Source organism: Epinephelus moara, chromosome 16 (assembly GCF_006386435.1).
Source record: "Epinephelus moara isolate mb chromosome 16, YSFRI_EMoa_1.0, whole genome shotgun sequence".
Taxonomy (NCBI): domain Eukaryota; kingdom Metazoa; phylum Chordata; class Actinopteri; order Perciformes; family Serranidae; genus Epinephelus; species Epinephelus moara.
The window spans coordinates 16,150,862-16,173,198 of NC_065521.1; the positions used below are offsets into that span (position 1 = coordinate 16,150,862).

The window sequence follows — 22,337 nt, forward strand, 5'->3', positions numbered from 1 at the left end:
GTGATCATACCAGCCGTGCACAGCCTTTTGATTTTTTTCCCACATCAATTAAAAACCGTTCAGTCCCACTGAGATAACAAAAGGGGAAACAGCAATGACACACCACAGGGCACAGCTTCGTTTTGTGTAATCCTGTGCTAAAAGAAACACCGTGACAAGTAACACTAACACCATACACAGGCATGCTGACATACGTATGGAACCACATGCACGCTGACAGATTCTGTGTTTTTCTGCACTCGTCTTTTCTCTGCACCACTCCCCTGCTGCTGTCACTCTCAGACAGAAGAGTGTGAATAATAGCTAATCATAGCTGAGACTCAGACAGATAATTGGGTGTACGCTTTCTTTACAACAGACGTCTCTCTTGATTAAGCTTAAACCTCAAAGATGACAAATCAATTTCTTTCTTATTTTCTCTACTCAAATTGCTTAAGGTCAGACTTCGTTGTCCCTTCACTGCATTCATCTGTTCAATTCATCAATGTGAATGAGAAAGGGATCAAAACTAGAACTGGACAAATATACTCAGCACATATATTAAAATTGATGTTTAATAACAAGATTTACACCAGTATCGTTCGACTCTTCACAGTTCAGTTCTACCTATAATATGAAAGTGTTTAATGTACATTGAATAAAAAATAAAAATGTAACAGTGGAACTATGTACATTCACAAAAGTATACGCCTCAACTGGAGAGAAAATACAATTTGGAGTCTGTATCTGAAGACCAGATGCTGAAACCTTCCCAGACGAGCCATTTGTGGAATTGCCTCTTGAGATATTTCAGATGTCTACCTTTTTTTTTCTTTGTAGCAGTCGGTGCTGGTGGCTGAGACTCAAGTCCCCTCAATGAGGCTCATTTAAGAGATTGCCATCAAAATTGCTGGCTTGTTTTCCTGTTAAACCTAGTTATAAAAAACGTCATCCTCGGATAGCGAGCTGCTGTCTACGTGTCGTACAGCAGCCTCTGCAGTCGCAGTGCTCTTGTCCTCGAGGGGACGTTCTCTGTCCTGCTGGGTGTTGGACGTTGGGGAAATGGAGTCAACCACTGATGGAGGGACCAGATTGGCCGCCCTGTTGTCGCCGTAAGTCTGGGCGTGGATGCTGTACAGGTGTTGGGGAACGCTGACGCTTCCACCGTCCAGCAGGAACTGGGACAAGAAGTGGCTTTGTGCTGCTGAGGAGGGATAATAACAGTATAACTTGAATGGTTGCTCCTTGAAAACACGGAAGAATTCATTTGAAATACGCAAACAGTGGCAGCTGGGTCCTCTCAGGGTGTACGGATTTTAGAAGCTGTAGCTCTTCACACTGTTAAATTACAGAAATAGCAGAGATACGCTCAGTGCTTGAATTGGATAAAAAAAAGGTGCCATTTACCAGCTGCTACACAGCATGTAGCTAATGACACAAGACTGAGTGTGAAAGCTATTTCTGTGTGAAAATACATGTTAATTCATGAGGATCGCATGTTCAAGGACTTATTTTTTAATTAATGGAATAAAGTAATTTCCTCCACAGGTAAAACAAGATATGTATGAAGGATAAATGCTTTTATGTGGTAACATAATGTGCTACTCTGTGTGCCTTTTAAATTGCCCCCCCAGGGATGAATAAAGTGCTTTGAATTGAATTTAATTGAATTTATTTTATGCTTATCTAGCTGTTCAGTTTAAACAGATATCATTTTGCTATTAGGTTTCAAGGACAATGTTTAAAAATGTTCTCAAATAGTAATTACAGGGAAAAACACTGTTACTGAAGGCATTCATAATGTTTGGGTTTTTTAACAGTTCAAGCAAATCTGACACCTCAAATGTTGATTGGCTGAGTTAAAACAAGTGTTATTTACATGCTGACTGTATAGACTATGATTTAAAAAAAAAAAAAAAAAAGATAATAATTTACCTGCAAAGCCTGTTAACATGCTAGCATCAGCATGCTAACCTGATTGTAATATGGTCATTATTTTCATGATATTAACTTTTGAACTGTTGAATGGGAGAATTTTGACCCATTGGTGTCCAGCCCAATTGCCAAGATAAAAAGTGAGCATTGTACGTTTCTGCAAACCATAGATATGTTACATTGTTACATCATGTCATACGAATCATATTTTTCTAAAGTGACGTAGATCGAATTACATGTATATGATATGAGTTTCTCATTAAGAGGAGGGGTTCATGAATAGTGTGACACCTAGGTGAAACAGCTGACAAACAACAAGACCAACAAACAGCAAAACTGGGTAGTTTTTAATGACACATCGCGACATTTTCAGCCGTGATTGTGGTGCCCACACTTGGTATTTTAAGCAAAAACGAGATGTTTTCCTAACCCCAACCAAGTGGATTTTATGCCTAAACATAATCATATGTTAACCACAGTGCTGTAATAACATACATTTGAAAACTGATAATAAAGGTAAAGTTTCAACATGTCTACCACATATATGATTGTGTAGTGATTGATTACAAGCCATGGCATCACTACAGTCAACAAGTGTCATCCTCTGGAGACCAAGACTGTGTGTACACAGTTTCATGCCAGCCCTTCATAAAGGGAGAATTAGAGTAAAACAGAGGCTGACTGTGCAGCAATGTCATTAGTGTGGTTGAGAACTGAACTGAAATTAGAAACTACACCCATCACACTCATGATTCTTCCAGCTCTGAAGGTTACAACAAACTAGATCTTTAATACCAGTATTTACTTCATCATATATATTTGCATAGGGTATATACAGTAAAAATCAATTATGTTGTGCAACAGGTGTTGATTCTATTATCTCATATGTCAAGTTTCTCTCAAAAATCCACCATCAACATTAAAGACAATATTTCAAGGTAAAATTTGTACTTTGAGATTATAATCAGACAAACCCAGATGAGATTATTACAGCAGAAATACCTTAATGTTTCAGTGTTTTTATCTTTTTATTCACTTTCATCTGCAAAGTTTGCAGCACACCCCATGGAGAACTTTTAACTTAAGATAAAAGAGGTATTTTAGACCAAAAGCTCCAGTGACACATGAACAAGCTTTTACATGACCAACCTTGTAAACTGGTGGACGGCTGCTCCAAGCCGTCGTTCATCGACCACACATTCATTGATGCCTCAGCCAGGGCAAACTGCTCTGCTACGCCTGTGAAACAAACATATTTTATGTTCTTTTTCTGAGAAGTCGACCCCCAGTTGTTTTTCACCAAGTCTACCACAATCACAAACAAAGGGAAATCCAATAAGTGCACTACATTTGAGCCACTGTCATGGGACGTCTTAAGGACTATTGATTTTTGCAAACACTCTTTCTGCATGAGCCAATCGAACAGACACAATGCCCAAGGGGATCTGACCGTCACTTCATCTCCACTGACCACATCTTGTTTTTCTTAAATTCAATTCATTCGTCTGTCTCACCTGCAGCGAAGCGAGCCTCCTTGATCTCGTCCGTCATTTGGGAGTAGAACTGCTCATCTTCCTGCAGCTCGGCCCCTATCCCCCCCCAGCCTCCGCCTCCTTTACCCCGGGCCCCGCTCCAACCACCCCCACCTCCCCTAGCTTCGCCACCTCCACCCCAACCCTTCCACTCAATCAGGTGAGCAACTCGCCCCTGGGCCATCGCCGTCGGCTGCGTTATATGCTCCTTTATCGTGGCCACCAGACCTAAATAAGGGGAGAAGGAGAAGGAGGGATACATCTTGATAAGTGGATAAGGTGGCCATACAGTAAGTGTGATAGCAGAGGACAGTAGGAGACAATTTCAGGAAAAGATAAAGTGATAGGCTGCATGACAGGGTGTACATGGAGAGGGTGGGAAAAAATGCCCAAAAAACAGGACAGGAATATGGAAATGGCAAAAGAAGATGAGGGAGCAGAATCATGAAATGGTTGTACTTTAAGCATAATTCAGACTTTGAAGGTGAGCATTTACTCCTGATTTGCATAACCTGAAGCATGAAAGAGACATTTCTGCTGCTGCCTTCTGATGTAGAGCTCCATAGAAAACAACTTGGAGAGGATTGAAAATGACAGTGTAACAGCACCCGAGGTGATTTTGGAGAGAAGGAGAGAATTGTACATTTTCTTGTTTATTACAGACAGCACTGCATGAAGCTATCGTGAATAGAAAACCTAATGAAAAAACATGTTATAATTTGATGAAAAATAAAATCTAGAGTTTTTTTCCCCCAACTTGCACAAATCAATATTTCCATTAGCTGACAGCAACAACACAACACAACACCATACAGCTTTGGGTTTATTTTGTAATTTATTTCAGGCTCTAGTAGAGGACTAATTAAAATGTGTTGCATTACAGAGCAGTTTTTAAGCCTTTAGAGGGAAAGTTATGTCTTAACCAAGGCTATTAAATGTAGGTTGAGGCATGTTCTCTAACCATATGTAATGTATAACTATAGTGGCGATGTTGGAGGGTTACAGCGGACGGCCCTAGAAATTAAGGGATGGTGTTCTCTCAGGTGCTCTTACAGTGTGCTCTCTTTATCTTCCTTGGGTGCACTCAACCTAACAACTTTTTGGGCACACTCAAACGTATCTCGAACGATATACAGTAAAATGTTTTCAAAAAGAAAGCACTATTGTCTTTGATAAAGATCTTTTCAGTTATAGCTGAATTGTTACTCTCACTCATGCCTTTATTTTGCATATAAAGTATATCCTGACCCTGCGGACATCTTTGGCTAGTGCAGACCAAATTATACTGCACTTACTGATATGACGCCATATGACACCATGATTTCTCCTCTTTTTAGCCCCCTGGGTCTTCACAAGGAAATTGCAAGTCAGTCGCAGGTCCTTCGGGTCTCTGAATGATGTCTTTTAAAAATGACAAAGCATTTACTGTAGCACTTACATTCATGTTCACACTGCTTCACACTTCACACACTCAAAGGTTCAAACCATATTTTCTAGGAGCGTGCACATGCTGTTGCCATCCAGTTAATTCTTAGCTTTGGAGTATATCACGGCCTTTTGTAAATTCTGGGATTTCATCAGGTCAGAGCTTGAGACGTAAATCTTTTTGTTTTGAAGTTTCAAGTCGAGGCCTCAGTCAAGTCCAAGTCCTCATTATTGTGCCTGACTTAAGCCTCAAGTCTACAGCCCTGTTGCTTGCTCTTAATAGACTCTTGTAAAGCAGTATCTAATGGAGGTGCTGTGTCCCTGTATCTCTACAGTAATAAGTTATTCATGACCCGTATAATCACTGGGCAAAACTACAAAGAGGCTATTATTTCTTTTATCACAAGAGACAAGGGCAGAGAGGTCTAGGGAAATGAAGAGCTGAAGCGAAAGTGACAGCATGCCTTGGTCGTATCGCGGAACAGGCAAATTAAACAGATGTAAAAGGACAAAATGGAAAGGTTGAAAAGGCAAAGGTGCAAAAAGAGAACGGGAAGGAAAGGTTAAGGTAAGAACTTAAAGAAAAAAAGAAGGACAGTGTCGAGACCAGGAAGAAAGAAGGACATGGTAACAAGCTTAGAGAGAAATGGATACAGTGACACGACATAAGGGAGCTGAGAAAGTTGGCAGTCTGGGCCAATTGAAACTGAGAAAAACATCCCAACATGTTATTTTTATTTGAGCTTAACACCTAGAGACTCTTCTCTGTGTTTTGTTGTGCACTGTGACACCCACTGCTGTCTCACGCTGCTTTCACTCTGTTATGATGATCTGTTCTGCCTGATGCTTGATGGTGAAGAAGCTATGTTTGCATCTATTTAAGTTATGTGCACGCTGCACGAAGATCCCATTTGTTTTTCAAATTGCATATTATTGCCTTGCTGTCCACACTGCAGTGTGAAAAGGACCAAATCATATTAAGCTGAAGCTGCACCCTGCAGAATAATCATGTGTTTAATGTGTCGCTCTGAATGCAGTGGGCAGCAGCAGGTAGCCAAGATTTCTCTGCTGATTTATAGGTGAAGTGCAGCAGACAAACAGCATTTAAAACACTGCAGTGTTCCGGGTTATTGACTGTGCAAGTGCATGATGGGGTTCTTGTGTTGTATTAAAAAAAAATCCAACATAAACTATATATGAACAGGTCTGATAGAGGATTAGAATTTAATTTGCATGCAAGAGGACATTGATTTGTGTGACAAAATGTCTGATTGTCTGCATAAAGACAATGGATTAACTGATTTTTGGGCAATTTGGAGGCAGCAGAAACAAGTGGTAAACACACTTTGTGACACTTTAGCTGATAAATGCTACATTATTCTGACACCATAGATGCTGACCTTGCCTGTCTGCTGGCAGGGTGCAGTTGATTTATCACAGCTTTTCGCCGAAAAAGGTTTCTGCTATGTCTGGAAATGAGGTTGATAAGAGCAGACTGAACCAAAAGCAAAGTTGCAGACTGTAAAACCAAAACAACCCAACTGGCCACCAACATTGTTAGACATTGACATTTGGTTGAATTTAGGTTGTGACGCTGGCTGACCAAAATTCAATGTCAGCACAATGTCTTAAACCAACATCAATCTGAGGTGGCATACTGATGACTGATGACATTTTGTTGGTTTTAAGTTGTGTTAGTAAGTATCAAAAATCTAGCATATTCCAAACAATTCATGCCAAAGTCATCTTGACAAAAAGTAACAAAATGTAGACGTAATGTCCACACAAAATGAATTATTAACATTGATAGATATTTAAAATAGCATCAGCCTGATTTTCATTCCAGCCAGAACTTAACATCCAAGTGAGAGTCCAATGTCTTTCTGATGTAAGGTACCAGCCAGAAATGGGCCAAAAGACAATAAAATGCTCCATAGAGCTGAGGTAAACTGAAGAGTTGGCTGATAATTTTCAGTGGGCTTATCTCCAGGAGCGAAACACTACACACAGGGATCTGATCATATTAAAATTATTTAAATGTTGATTCAAGTAGTTTTAGGCGAGTGACTGGGGGGAGGAGTTCATTTGCATATTTATAGATCAGTGTAGAGTTGTAAAGGTGTGGAGTTACATCCAAGCCATTTCAATATGGAGTATGGAGGGATAAAATGTGTAATTTGGTGAACAGAAATGTGTGTCAGGGGTTATACTGCCAGCCAATCAATGAATGGGATCATGAATACTGTTACAGTTGTGTTAACTCCAAACAGCCTGCTTTAGTAGAGGTGTGTATGAAGCTCTAGTTCAAATCAGTCAGATAAAATAAAAACTGAACCAAATGGTTGAAATATAACTCTTGCCCATTCATTCAACTCTTGGGCTTTTTTCCCAGAGGTTCGAGGTTCATTTATTGTCATTCTACAACACAGGGCTTCACAACAAAAATGAAAATTATAGTCCCTTCATGCTTCACGAGAAAAAACATGACAGAACAAAACTATTTTTATTGTGGAGCATACAGAGGATAAGTTGAGGACTCTTACAGCCGGAGGAAAGAAGCTACTCTGTAATCTGGTGGTATACAGCAGCAAATACTTTTGTATTGCTTGCCAGATGGCGGAAAGAGTGAACAGGCTGTTGCTGGGGTGGGTTTTGATTTTTAGTATCCTCTGGGCTCTGCGCAGGCTTCTCACCTCACCAATATCTCTGACGCTCAGTAGATGGGCACCAATGATGTTCTCGGCTGTTTTAATAACCCGTTGCAGAGCCCTTCTGTCCTGCGCCGTGCACTGGCCATGCCAATTTGTAATGTCTCAAGTCAGGATGCTTTCTGCTCCTCTGTAAAAGTTGACATATACTTGGCATGCTTGCTAAACTTTGCTCTCATTCATTTAAATAAGTCTAATTCTAAGAGAGACCGAGAAAATCAGTTATAGATATCTACAAGCTTGTCAACACATCCTCTGAGTTTCCATGGTTGCTGTAAGAAATGATTGGATTTCTCAGTGTTGTTTATCATGTTGCCACAGCAAACACAGGGTTACAGGTTTTAATAAAGAAACCAGTCAGTCTGGAATAGGTCCCTTGACAAAAATAGACATATATGACATTATGTCAGGCATGACTCCCTGCTGTATGTTGTGAGGAAACAGAGCGGATAAACAAACACAGTCGGATGAACAAGCATGGAGTGTTATAAAACCTGTAGGTGCTGCATTCAGAGCTTTGTTGCTTCCCAGCCAACATGGGAATAATTCTAGAAAATAACATTTAATCACATCCTAAAGGGAGTAAAATTGGTAACTACCGTAATTTGCCTGCTGGTAAGCAACTGGTGTTGATTTCCAGCTGTGGTGGACTGGACCACTAGAAAACAGCAACAAAGCAAAGGCTGACAGTTTGTTTGTTCCTGGGTTTACTCTTATCAATGTGTCAAGGCATCTGATGCATCCCTTAGATGGCCTGTAGACAACAGCATTAAAGAAGTCATGTCTGTGCGGCCGTGCTTAGACACAACAGTGCTCTGAGCTGAATGTTAATGTCAGCATGTTAACATGCTCACAATGACAATACTAATATGCTGATGTTTAGCAGTGGTGATGTTACGCTTGAAGCAGACTCTCAACACAATGTCGACCTTTCAAAGACGAATCTAGGCTAGATGTTTCGATGCCTCGCTTCACCGTGCCAAAAATTATGTGACCACCCCAAACAAGGCATTATGTCACATCCTGGTTTTGAAGATGAGATATTCTTGTCAATTTGCCACAGTATTTAAAAAAAAACGAGCTGTACACTGTTTAAAGTGGTCAGTCAGCTGCTTCGAAACAGTGAACTGTTCAACACACTAGTTCATGTGTGACTTAGCTATTGTATTGAAAATATGAAGCATGATTTAGCCAGTATGTTGTTCATCATTTTACTTTAGCGTGTTAATGCGCTAACATCATAAAGTACAGCTGAGGCCGATGTGAATGTCATTAGTTTTGCAGGTATTTGGTCATAAACCAAAGTACTGGACAAATTAAAATTCTGACTGGATTCATCCTGATGGGAACATGAATGTCGGGATCATACTTCATGGCAATTATCCAACAGCTGTTGAGACATTTCACCTGATTGTACTACAGGAAAAAGTCAGGGGCTCACCAAAGTCATTAGGCGTCATCCTCTGGGGATCATGAATATCTGCACCAAAGCTTCCACCCATCCGTTAATACTTGTTGAGACATTTCACCTGAGAGTACTACAAGAAAAATTCAGGGGCTCACCAAAGTCATTAGGCCTCATCCTCTGGGGATCATGAATATCTGCACCAAAGCGTCGGCCTATCTGTTAATACTTGAGATATTTCTGACTGGCCAAAGTCGTGAGCTGGACGGCAGACCGACATCACCATCCCTTGAGCTATACCACAGTGGCTGCTTAGCTATTAAAGTTTTTATTGTTGATATTCGTGGTCCCCAGCGCATGAATGCTAATATTTTTTGTTACCCTCTTATCTCTTCCTTAGCGCCTCTGTCAGACAAATATATCGACTTGTACATGGGAAATATCCTCTGATCTAATTGCCAGGAAATCTAATGTGCACAGTCATCCTCTCCACAAGATTAACTCTTAGCTCCATCAACTTGACTGTTTCCTTCGAACTTTGTATGTAATATATATCCTAATGTAACCAGGTTTCCATGAAATCTACTGAGCACATTCATACTGTCATAGTGATAAACTCCTTTGATTTTAATGATCATCATTATTTCCTTGCAACAGCACCCCCAAGACAAATAAAATCTGTAAGGCTAACAAAACTTTCAGTAACTCGTTTGTTCATTCAAATGAACAATGAACATTTCAGTTTCTGGGTTCCAGTCGCAGGGCTAAAGTCGTTTGCTGTTAATAAAATCACATCTGCCTGATCTATCTATCACACTGCATCATACAAGAAGAATAAATGTAGCAATAATGTCTGCATTATGTTCTTCTAAATATGATTATATTTGCACAATAATATTTGAGTTTGTGCAGTGTGATCTGATTTAAACACTTAGGTTGTCAGCTGCACTTTGTGACTGCCCAACTCTACCGAACTTGCTTTGCCAATCTAAGGGATGACTGACAAGTGATTATGTCTGAGTAAATGTCATAAGACTTTTTTTTTTTTACCTGGACTGGTTCTGTCACTCCCAAAGCAGGTGTCAGCCTCTCAGCTGTCTGCCTGAATGTCTGTGTTTGTCTAACATATTCATGAGGTTTTCACAGCCTTCTTAATTATACTGCCGGGGTAATAAAGGAGCTTTCACTGGGAAAAGTTCGGCAAGGCATAACACATTAAGTCAGATAATTAACCTCTTGCAGAGAGAGGGAAGCGGTGGAGATGAGGCAGACAGACACGTGATGGGGAAAGGGGGATGAAAAAGAGTAGGAGGCACCAACATGAAGAGAGGAGGAAGCCAGACTTAAAGGTGAAGGAGAAAATTAAATGGGCGAAAGAAATGTGTGTGTACCTGAGTGTTCCCACATGTCTGTCTGGGTATTTTGAGGTTACAGCTGAGGTATACTCACAATACACTTTGGGAGGTAAGTATCAAACTGGCCTCCAGTAAAGTATTTATTTAGACTATTTTTATGCTTTATATCATGCATAAAATTTGGCATCAATCAACATCAATTTCCAGCACAGTGGTAAACCTCAAACATATTCAACCAGAACACAATGATGTTCAAAATCAGTGTTCAAAGGAGCATCCAGCTGTTTTTCAAACTCTCGCAAGACATTTCCTGTCTTGACAAAAATGGTATCCGGTCTAGCCACGACCCCCAGTATTCAAGCTTTGGCTGTTTGACCTGTGTTTGACGTCATTACAATACACACTGTTCTCATTTACTTACTTACTTATTTTATATGATTCTTTTCCTAAACCTAACCTAACCAGTAGGGGTGTTAATTCATTAAATGCTACACTGATCAGCCAAAACATTAAAACCACTGACAGGTGAAATGAATAACATTGATTATCTTGTTACAATGCAGTGCTGGGAAACCTTGGGTCCTGGCATATATGTGGATGTTACTTGACGCACTCCACTCACCCATACACTGTTGCAGATCAAGCAAACCCCCTCATGGCATTGGCCCCCCAGCAGGACAATGCGCCATGCCACACCGCAAAACTGCTCAAGAATGGCCCGAGGAATGGGACAAAGAGCTTAAAGCCTTGACCTGGCCTAAGAATTCCCCAGTTCCCAATTCGACTGAGCATCTGTGGGACATGCCAATACCCCAGACGTACCGCCCATCCACAGTGGGCCCTCTACGGATTGGACATAGCTCTGACATGTCAAAGCATGGACACAGGAAGTCTGGGGATGCCCCGTGGTGTCTGGCACAAGGGGCTTCACAGCAGATCCTTTGAGTCCTGTGGGTTGCGAGATGACGTACCAGCATGTCCCAAGGATGCTCGATTGGATTTTGATCTGGGGAATTTGGAGGCCAGGTCAAAGCCTTAAGCTCTTTGTCATGTTCCTTGGGCCATTCCTGAGCAGTTTTTCATTATTGTCCTACTGGGGGGGACCACTGCCATTAAGGAGTGTTGTTGCCATGAGGGGGTTTGCTTGGTCCGCAGTGGTGTTTGGGTGGGTGGCTCGTGCTAATTCAGAAGATATCACACAAACTGAGCACACAACTTTTTCTAAGATGTCATACGAATTGTTACATGAGAAGATTTTGAACAATAACCATGAAATAGAACAAGGACATTTAATCTTTTCTTTGGAAAACCACAAAAGAAGGTGAGCTAAAAAAGTGAAAATTAGCTGCTGGGTCTGTAGCTGTGTTTCTATGGAAGTTTCCTATATTAACTAAAATCTGCCTCTAATAGTACGTTTACTTTGTTGCGATCAGGCAAAAGTAAAAAAGAAGTGATAGATAGCAGCAGAGGAGGCATGGAGGTAAAAAAGAAAAGATCAACTTTCAGCTTTAGAGGGTGACAACCTACATTCACCCACGGCTATCTGTCATGTAATCATGTAACCCCAATAGCCTGCAATAGTTTACCTAATAATCTCATGTTGACCCTTGTGGATAAAAAGAGACACATGAGAAGTGAAGGATGATGGAGAAAGGGCAGGCACAGGTGACTTTGTGAGAATAGACACCTACTTGGCAACATCTTGTCGACATCTCCATTTAAGAGACCAAACAGTTGGGGGATTTGTTCAGGTCTCAAGCTCAATGGTGACAACTCAAAGAAGTAAAGATTTATCATTACAAGTCTATGATCGTAACAGCTGAAAGGTATACTACGCAGGTTTGTTGGTTACTGTTTGTGAAGACACTCACTGGTAAAAGTGAAAGTAAAAGCCTACCCCAGAATCACTGACTTTGGCGTTTTCCTTCACTATATTTGCTTTTTTTGTGCTGTGTCTCTTGGATGTGTGCTGCTTCCAGTCTGGCTACCTTTTTATAAAGCCCCAATCTCACTTGAGCCCTGTGGGGGTACACACTTATAAACGTCCCAATAACAGAAAATGAGAAAATACAGGCAGAGGGCAGGATCTCGGCAGAAAAATACATCATCACATACTGATAGTGGGTCATAAGTGATGATTGAAAGGGATTACCTCTGCATGAGTCTATAGCTACATGGTTTTTCGGAAAATCCTGTATAGTATTTGCCTGGGTCCAGACCTTTGACTCCTCCCACCCCACTGAGTTCAAGATGACCGATTCTGGTCTGGCAACGCAAAATGAAACAGCGGTTTCTCGGTTAAAATAAGAAACAACCAATGAGCTCTGCGGGAGGCACTACCGATTAGCCAATCAGCACCACGGGTGGGACTAATGCTGTTGTCAAGCTGTTGTCAACAATGTGCTGGAATCATTGAGGAGTAATATCAACAATGGTGAGCGCAGTAGACGAGATAGATGCTGCACCATTGCACCACTTGACATGTAATGGTGAGGCCCAGGAAGCTGTTTAAATGCAGTGTAATCTGTCAACTGACAAAACAAACGTCGGCCTACAGGGAAAAAGCCGTTTTAGTTTCCTAGTTGACAAATAACTGCCTGCACGGACAGTAATGTTCACAATATAATTTTATGTAAGCCTGAAAGACATTTATCAGTTCTCTGTCTTACCAAACTCTGTTGACTTGTTTGTGTTTGTATGGGCCATGTGGTCGAATCTCCCTCCCCAACAAAAATCAGTTAGAATGGGAGCAATGTCAAACTGAAGATGGAAATATAGTGTAAGAGTTGACAGTACTGTCTGATATCAGACAAGCATATTATATCTTTAACCTTGCATGTACCATTACTTAAATCGTCTAGGACTTGTGTTTCAAAGTGCTTAAGAAAGCTGTTAAGTTTCTACAAATCTCTCCAAGGGGAAATACCATCCAGACCCCCTGGAGGGTTGTTAGACAGGTGATTATGGCCCTGTGTTACAGCCTATGTTTGGGAGAGAAAGGGCACGGAGGAGGAAGGAAATCACATTACCAACCTCCCATGGTTACTAACGCAATTTCCCAGCTGGCCGTTTTCCCAGTTTCATATGTTTGATTCATAATGAAACACAACCTGAACTAAAGCTGTTTATGTTTGCGTGTGTGTGATTGAGTGTCTCACCCATCAAAGAGGAGGTGGCCAGCTCGCCAATATCATAGCCGCTGCTTTTATCTGCCACACTGCCGTTGGATGGATTCTGGTCATCCTACACAATATGATGAACAGACAGAGGGAGGATATCACATCTTTATCATTAATATAAAGTGGGAATTGTGTATTTCTAATGCAGAATAACAAACAAAGGTTTATTTTTGCTTTGTGCCACTGCATTTATGCCATGGGTCAAAGATGACAAAGAGGTATTTTTCATCTCACAAACGAGCAGCTAACCCTTTTGTACACTTTGAACAATACAAATCAACAGGCATGGGCTTATGAGCTTTCCATACACAATAGAACACAAACATAAACTATTCATACAAACACACATGAGGACATTTACATACATCCTCTTCAGGCAGTCACATCTTATGTGTGATGACTCAACGCCCAAGCACAGAAAAAATGGTGATAATGACAAAAACAGCTCTTGTGAAAATCCTGCAGTGTTCACACTCATTTTGAGGGAAGGTATTTTCAAACTCAAACCCTATGGTATTTACACTGAAGTAGCTGCAATCAATATTGAGAGAGAACCTGTACTTCAAATAGGCTACATTTCTCTCAGTTTTTGATCTGAGAGTAAAACCTTCAAGGTTTTTAAAACATGTTGCAAGCAAAATGGGATTATAAGTTCGTACATGCTTACACATTAGTGCATGGCTCCGCTTCAAACTGCTGGAAACCAGTCTGAATTAAGTTTTACAGACGATAAAATTCTGCATAAAACTCACTTGAATGTGAAATGCGCAAAGTGGGAAAACTAAGCATTCTCTTGGGAAAATTAAGTTTGTTTCTGTTTTTCACATCAGCTGCTTAGATGCCAGATGTGTGGTCACTGCAAACCTCAAGACATCTTTCAATTTCTGGTCTGGTCCTTTCATCTGTGAAATTACTCTTTTTACCAAACAATATCAGTCATTCTTCAATAAATGTTTTACAACTCTAATTTAATAGGATTACATCTGTAAATGTATCATCAAATAATCACTGTAAGACATGGATTTTAATTAGTAGCTTGTGCTTTAAAGAGTAGTCTGGCTTGTTTAGGCAAATCAAAAGCTTATAAAAAGCCTGGGTGTAAATGTAATTCACCCAGCATTCAAACTATCCAAATATTCTACTTTAGTAAAAGTCTGTAACAAACGGAAATTTCTTATTTTCAGTGGCAAAAACATCCTAACTTTCCTAACTTTCTTTGCTAACAGCTAGCCAGCTAGCTAGCAAAACTAGCTACAGCTAGCTAGACATCAACCTGTTCAATACAAAGGAATAACTGAAATTGTTTCTTACAAGTTAGTTTATCTTTACTAAACTTACTATAAAGAATTTGATAGGCTACAAGCATTGTATAAATCTGTCCACCCTCTGATCCTATACTGATGATAAGAAGGCTAATGGCCAACTTGAGCCTCATGATATTAGCTACAGTCTGGCAAAGCACAGTAAAAATTCAAAGAGTAAAGAAGTACATAAATTAGGCCTAAAGTAGCAAGACTAAATGTTTCTTTTTTAATTTTTGAGAATTAGTAAAACACTGTTAATGTTCATTTTAATAGCAGATGTTAATATTTGAAATACACAAACAGAGAAACTGTCTAGCTGATTAAACATGCAGTAATTTCACTCCAGACGCCGGCATGGAGAGTGCGATGGAGCCGGAGGAGCAGACTGACCGTGTTATGTGTGAGAGAGATATTAAGCTGACAGCTGAAGAAGAAATAGCCTTTCCAACTCTGAATGATTTGCAGAACACAGCATCATCTACTATTTTTAGAAAGACAGTTTATTCTAGAAGTTATAGTGAAAACTATTTTACTTCTGGTGAACTGACAGAAAGGCAATACTTGTTGCTTTCAGTCACAGACACACTTAAAGGCTATTAGATCAGAATTTAAGAAAATCTGCAAAAAATATTCAGATCTATGCAAATATATGCACTTTACCATCCACTACTGTTTTGTGAAAACTGGGGGGTTTGCATATTGAGATATGCAGAAGGTGGTGCCATTCTTCAGTCAAAGAGATGACGTAATTAAACGAGCATCAGTCATATCTCAAACAAAGGAAAACAATGCATATGCAATAATGGAGAGCACAATGGACAATGGAAATAGAGAGTTTTGAACAACTAACGTTCCGGCTGTGTGCTCCTGAAAGAGTTCTGGTAGCAGACATGCGTGCATGTAAGCATGTTAAAAGCCATCCAGAGAAGATGAAGAGAGCTTGCAGTGGCCTGTGCAATGACGTTAAGTCATCATGTATTCGCTCAATCTGTTCCCATTGCACTTATAATTACATTTACCCTCTATTGATACACCAATTTTTTTCCCCAAGCGTAAAAACTATTTTCGCATTATTTTTTGCAGGTTTTTTTTTTGTTTGTTTTTTAATCAAAGTTTCCTCTCAGGTTTTTTATGCACAAAATGAAATGCACCTTGGCAGAGGATGTCTGACCCTCCACAGCCTGGTCCTGCGATGCCGTCATGGGATGGTGGAACTCTGTGGGGAACCATAAACACTGGTGTTAGATTCATGCGCTATGAGTGTATGTGGATGTGTGTGGTACAAGGCAGGGATAGGGATTTAAAGGCAAATCTCTATTGTCTCTAACAGCCAGGGGTCAAGTGAGGCTCATGTATAATGGATGAAAGACAGAGGGAACAACAGAGTCATTTAACTGGAGCCTCTCTGAATATTTGTTTTTTAATTAATGGCGATGAAGTACATATGAATGACAAGAAGAAATTAAACGCAGTTCAGAGTGATGGAGACATCATCAGAGAGGTCGGTGGACACACACACACACACACATTTTCATGCAGGGAAAAAAACACAACCCTGGGGTTTCCCCTGGGAGGGGTCGCCAAGACAGTTGGCTGTCGCTATGGAAACACGCCGGCAACAGGAGGCGAGTGATACCCTTCCATTAACTTAAGTCATAATGACCAGCGCGCACACACAGATAGATACACATAGAGATAGATACACACACTGGCGCACAGGGCAGTATCTGGTCTCTGGCCTCTTCAAATCCTATTATCAGGCCAGGAAACACATCACGATCCCTGAACCAATCGGCTGTCCTTGTGGGGTTAAATCCCACCCTGACTCATACACACACACACACACACACACAAACACACAGACACACTCCTGCTGTTCTCTGTCTGTCTGGAGCCTCACAGCTGCCTTCCCCCTCCCTTGAATGCGCTGCCCTCATCACCCTCCACCTTGTTACAAGGGATGCTTCTCTGAAAATGTTGTCCGACTGCATCACAACTCAGGCTGAAAATATTATGTGAGAATGTGATGCTGAATGTCATGTACTGACAGATTAACAAGTATGTTGTTCACAAGTGTTACAGAAAGCTTGTACACCTTAAATCAACTTTTTATGTTATTAGATCTTTTGTTTTGACAGCACAGATTAATTCTTCTGTTCTCCCTAACAGAGACCCTGCTGCCAGCCGAGGCATTGCTATTTTATCCTGACAACAGACGCCACTGTATTTCCACCTAAAGCAGGGACAGAGGGCAAATATGAGAGAGGAAATTGCAACTCAAGTCACATCTTCAAGTCACGACAAGTTGGAGACGAGCTTCGGATGGAGCTGTCATATCCTGAAGCCACTGTTGTTGTCCGCTGATCCTCAGAATCCCTCCCATCAACCTCCCGCATCCCCCCCAAGTCTTCTAAAGCAATCTCCACGGATTCACTCAGATCAAGAATAGCTGCGAAAGGGCAGATGAAAACAAGTTTTCGGATATATGCTTTCATGGCAGAATTTGAGCTGTGCATCAGTTTCGTCTTTCCTGTGATGGATGCACATCATACAAACACTTCTGCAAGGCTAAAAATGTAATGCAGGTGGCTGTCGACACCTCAGGGATCGTGTTACTTTACTGATTTTTCCGAGACTCTCACATAGAGAGCCATCCCTCAAAAGCCTGATGTAACTTTCTGAAAGAGTTCTGCTCTTCAAATGTTTACTGGCTGCTGTCAACACTTCCTGCAGGTCGATCGAAGCCTCAAACAGACACACGGACTTTGACACACAAACAGGTGGACTCAGGCACTGACCTTTGTGACCTTTGCAGAGGCAGGCACCCATGGTCTTGGGACGGCCGGGCGGTTATCTGTTCACCATGGCGGCTTGAGGATGAGGAGGATGAGGTGCGGGTGAAAAGATGAGAAGAAGGGGAGGAAGGAAGGGAAGACGAAAGAGGTATCAGAAGTGTCAGTCAGCAGAGGAGCAGAGAGAAGTGAGGAACTGAGGCAGGGGGGGGGGGGGGGTGAGAGCGGATGCCAGATGAGCTGCAGGCTGATGCATTGGCTGACTTCTCAGTATAGGAGGAGAGAGGTGAGAGAGCGACACAGACAAAGTGTGGGGAGGGGGGACAAAGAGAGAGAGAGAGAGAGGAAATCGGGGAGAAGGCATGAATGCCTGCTTGCTGACGGTTTTGAATCTCCTCCCCTCTATTTCTTCCTCTCTCCTCCCACTCTATTCTCCATCTCCATCCTACTGTATAGGAGACTCTCACTATTAGTGGAGGGCTTGATGACAGAGCTATATGTTAAATAGTTCTATTCTAATCTATGGCAACAATTCAGTACCTTGATTTACTGTAGCCTACACAACAATGTGCTATTAATGCATGGTGTATTCCTGGGCAGTATCTTACACAGTGTGTATTCAATACATATTGAAGAGTATGTCTGTCTGCCTATCTATCTGACATGAAAAAAGGTAAAACTTTCCCTGAAAATTGATATATAATCAAAACTTTGGTTAAAAAAAGACTAAAAATCTGTCCTACCCTGCTATGACAACTTTTGGGAGTGTAGAAAAAGATACTCTGCACTATACACGTATGTTTTGTGGTTACAGTAAGAGTTCACAGTTTAAGTGCTTTATTTCTCAAATATGTTAAAGAACGTTTTTGACATGTAAAAATGGGCTTTCCTGAATGGATGAGATAAACAAGCTAAATCTGACTGTTGCTGTTTATTTCTTAACCCCCCCCCCCCCACACACACACACACACACACACACACACACATACATAAAACAATCAGACGCACTATTCCTTCCACTGCGTTTCTTGTCCCTGTTTGTCAGAATCCTCCTGGTGCAAAAGCCGGGATAATGTAACCAGGGCTCTGCTGATATCACCCGCGGCAACAGTGCTCTCAGCTCCATCGGTGGGAAAATCCTGTTGCCACGGCAACCAAGCCACTCCATGTTTTAGAAGCTTTTTTATCAACTAATTTGGCAGAGAATGGAGGCAAAGAAACATTATGTGATGGGCAGGGGAAGATGATGCTGATAAAGTCAGCAAAACACCGGACGCTGACATCAGCATCCAAAAACAACCCTCGGCTCAATTAGCTCGTTTTATGTGATGTGTTGATTACGTTTTTTTTTCCCTTTGAAAGAGCTTGTTTTCCTTTTCCTTGGCCTTGGGATAGATAAGTGTACTCAGTCTGTATTTCTACACTTTATATCCACAAGCAAATGTCCTCCAGAGGAGGGGGAGTCAATACAAGAGGTTTGAAAATGGAAGAACAAAAAAGTAGCTACTCACAACCATTTTCACACTAAGAACAGAAAACCAACAACACAGACCATCCATATTGTAAGTTTTGTCAGAAGGAAACCTGCATTGGGAGATTCTTGTTCACTGATACGCCTACGATTAAAATTTTATTAGCCTGGAACGCTGGCACAGAGCCCTGAAATGCCTTTCCAGGGAACTAAATGGTATTCCACGCAGCTTTCAGGAGGTTCCAGGGGTCTATGGGTTATTGGAGGTAGTTTTTTAGGGGTTCTTTTCAGGAGTCCCTTGATGTCAGGCTGATAACACTTTGAAATTTGAGGCAATTGTTCAAGAACTCCTGAAAAGGCCATAATGGACACTAAATATCATAAGGAATTTGTGTAACTCCCTGAAAAACCTTAAAAGAAGTACTTCAACTCATGAATTCCTGAAACCTTTTTAAGGAAACCTTAGGGCCCTGACACACCAAGCCAATGGTTGGCCATTGGTCAGTGTAAGGCCATCAGTGAGCATCTGCTGCCCTAGTTTTTGCATTGTGCCCCGCACCGTTGGCACTGGTCAGCCTTTGTTGGCCCTTGTCGCCTGTTTTTTTGCCCATTGAGCATGTTGAATTGGTGTTGGAGCAGGTGGAGTCGGTCAGTGAATGAAATCTCTGTCAGGAAGACAAAGAAACGACAAAAGTCAAGAGGATGTGACATTAAAACAAAATTGTTATTTTAGGTATGATTTTTTTTTTGGCTCTTTAGCAGAAACTGTAGATGTTTGTGTTATCGTTAGCCATCAAATATTATTTGTTCTTTCGACATTGGGTTTTATTGTTGATGTGATAACTGCAACATAAACAGTGGTCTTCTGTTTTCCCTTTTTTTGCTATGGAGAGGTATTTCCTCTCTTGCAGGCACATGTAATACATGTGAGTTGGCCGCTGACTGTTGTCTTCTTGATGTTTTAAAGTGCAACTTTTTGTCTGAGACACAGGCAACATAGATAACACAACAGTTGGCCTTCATTGCCACTAGTTTTTTGTTGTCAGTTTGGTGTATCTGGGCCCTTAAACACACTGTAGAAACCCGAGAGCACCTTCAAGAAAAAGGAGTCCCCATAGATCTATTGAGTCCCCTAAAGGGAACCTGAGAAAACAGACAAAAACCAGAAACCACTTCAAGAGCTTTCAGACGTCTTGACCCTGGTAAACCCTCATGTTACCCTAGAGCCTCTTTTAGGATCACTGGAATGGCCTCTGGGACTGCTGAAAGATAATCAATGATGCCTGTAAAACACTCTGAGGACCCTAAAAACCCTAAAAAAAAAAAAAAAAACTCATGGAAAACTTTAAGAAATTGTGTAATCAATCTTGAATATTCTTTAGGATCTCTAAAACCTTTACTTAGACTCTTTTAGGTCCCTAAGCCCCACACTGAGATGCACTCCTCATGGGGACAGAGTAGAGAGCTGGTTAGGAGCAGTCTGACCTCTTGTGGTGAAAAAGCAAAAGTGCAGCAGTTCTATAAGCACATACCACATGTGCTATATGTCAGAAAGCAATGCCACAACCTTCCAGGTGTGTTTTCTGTTGACTCCTTGTAAATGTCTTGTTCAGTCAAACAAGGCACAGAGCAGGAGGCTGCAGAGGAAAAAATGTTTTCATCAATAATTCACACCTGGAGAAAGTCATCGCTCCCTGACGCCTCTCACCTTGTATGTCTCAGAAACCAGTTGTTGTGCAAACCTTTTTGTCCCAGCATGCAGGTCCCAACATCTACTGCCTGTAAAACTGGCTTTCTTATGTCCCTTATGTGTGACAGACACTCAAGTGTTTTGAGATCTTCCATCAGACAAAACAAATCTTGAATTTCATTAGATGAGAATGTGGGCTTTTGCCAGTAGTTGCAGAGAGCAAAGGGAGCAGGAGGAATGTTTAACGTCCACACACACACACACACACACACACACACACACACACGCGCGCGTGCGCGCGCACACACACACGCACACACACCGAAACTGCAATGCTCCTCGCTGGGAAGCCACAGACATTCAGCAACAATCATGTCTGTGGTCCCTTGAGGCAAAGAGGGAGTTGGATGCCGTTCAGTACTGGATGATTCTCAAATAGTGCCATTTATGTGCACACCATACATGAAACACTGTTTTCGGTTTGTGCTGTCAAGTTATGATGAAACATAAGTGTGATTACTTTGATTCTCTAATTGCAAATGATCCAGCTCCTGGGGAAATGTAACTTCTCTTTGTTGCAGTCTGTGTCAATGTGGGAATTTCCAACTCTGATATAAGTGAAATATGATGGAAACTTGGAGGTATATTTTAAACCTTTCACAAGGTCAAGCTGACAGACCACCATGCTTTTTATAGACCCACCCTGCTATACACTCACACAGCTCCACATCTCACACTTGGAGCTGCCTAGTAGGTCTGCGGGAGCTCAAGGAGAACAAGAGTCAGAAGTTTAATATGAAAGCTCAACATGGTTTGGCTGCAGTAACACTACATGAGGTTCTAGGATCACATGCAACAACAAAATCAGCCCTGATGAGGCTCTGATGAAGGCTTGTTTGGCAAATGGCGTGAGCCTTAGACATAAAATGGGAAGCTAAGATCAGAGAGTTTTGAGATTTTGGAGAACTGCTATTGTGGTTTACATTAAATTGGCCACCTCAGTATGAAAATAAACAGTTTTTATACTGTAATTTAAATCTTATAATAAGGTTAATGTTATTGTAAGCAGAATTCATCTGCTGTTAGTATATTCAAGTTGCTCACATTAAAATTGGGCAATTGTGGTCTAAACATTCAAGTCAAGTCTAAAACTCAATTTGCTTATATATCTGAGGTTTACTGGAAGATGTGTTTGTGTTGATATGGAAGAAAACAGGCTGACAAGAAAGATATTTATATGGGATAAACATCACTGGCTCTTGGTGAGATGTGTGCACATTGTTCCATAACAAAGTTTATTGAGACATTTCTCAGTAACAAAAAGCTCAGCATTTATTGTTCAGAGAATCTGTGTTTGCTTGGAATAAAGAGCAATGGGCTAATGATCTATGCACTAAACCAAAAGTGTGTACATTTAGGATAATAAAATAAGAATATGGTAGTGAGACTTATGTCATACATAATTTATCTAAATGGAATCACACCTGGATTCTAAATCTAAATCCCTATGCGCCCTGTTAAGATCTGGTATTTCACAACTTACTCTTAATGGAAAGTATATG

General features: G+C 41.0%; 1 protein-coding gene across 2 annotated transcripts; it reads right to left on the bottom strand.

Annotated features, from left to right (window-relative positions):
* Positions 1-569: 569 nt before the first annotated feature.
* Positions 570-18,372, bottom strand: fam131c (family with sequence similarity 131 member C). Of its 2 annotated transcripts, none has more exons than XM_050065231.1 (6): positions 17,621-18,372; positions 15,974-16,038; positions 13,498-13,582; positions 3,429-3,674; positions 3,064-3,153; positions 570-1,180 (listed from the first exon to the last, which is right to left on the bottom strand). In XM_050065231.1, the coding sequence occupies exons 1-6, from the start codon at positions 17,649-17,651 to the stop codon at positions 912-914; spliced, it is 786 nt and encodes a 261-aa protein (XP_049921188.1). In that variant the 5' UTR covers positions 17,652-18,372; the 3' UTR covers positions 570-911. The 2 variants fall into 2 exon arrangements, with proteins under 2 accessions (XP_049921188.1, XP_049921187.1); XM_050065230.1 differs by having other exon boundaries at positions 570-1,183.
* Between the last annotated feature and the right edge of the window lie 3,965 nt (positions 18,373-22,337).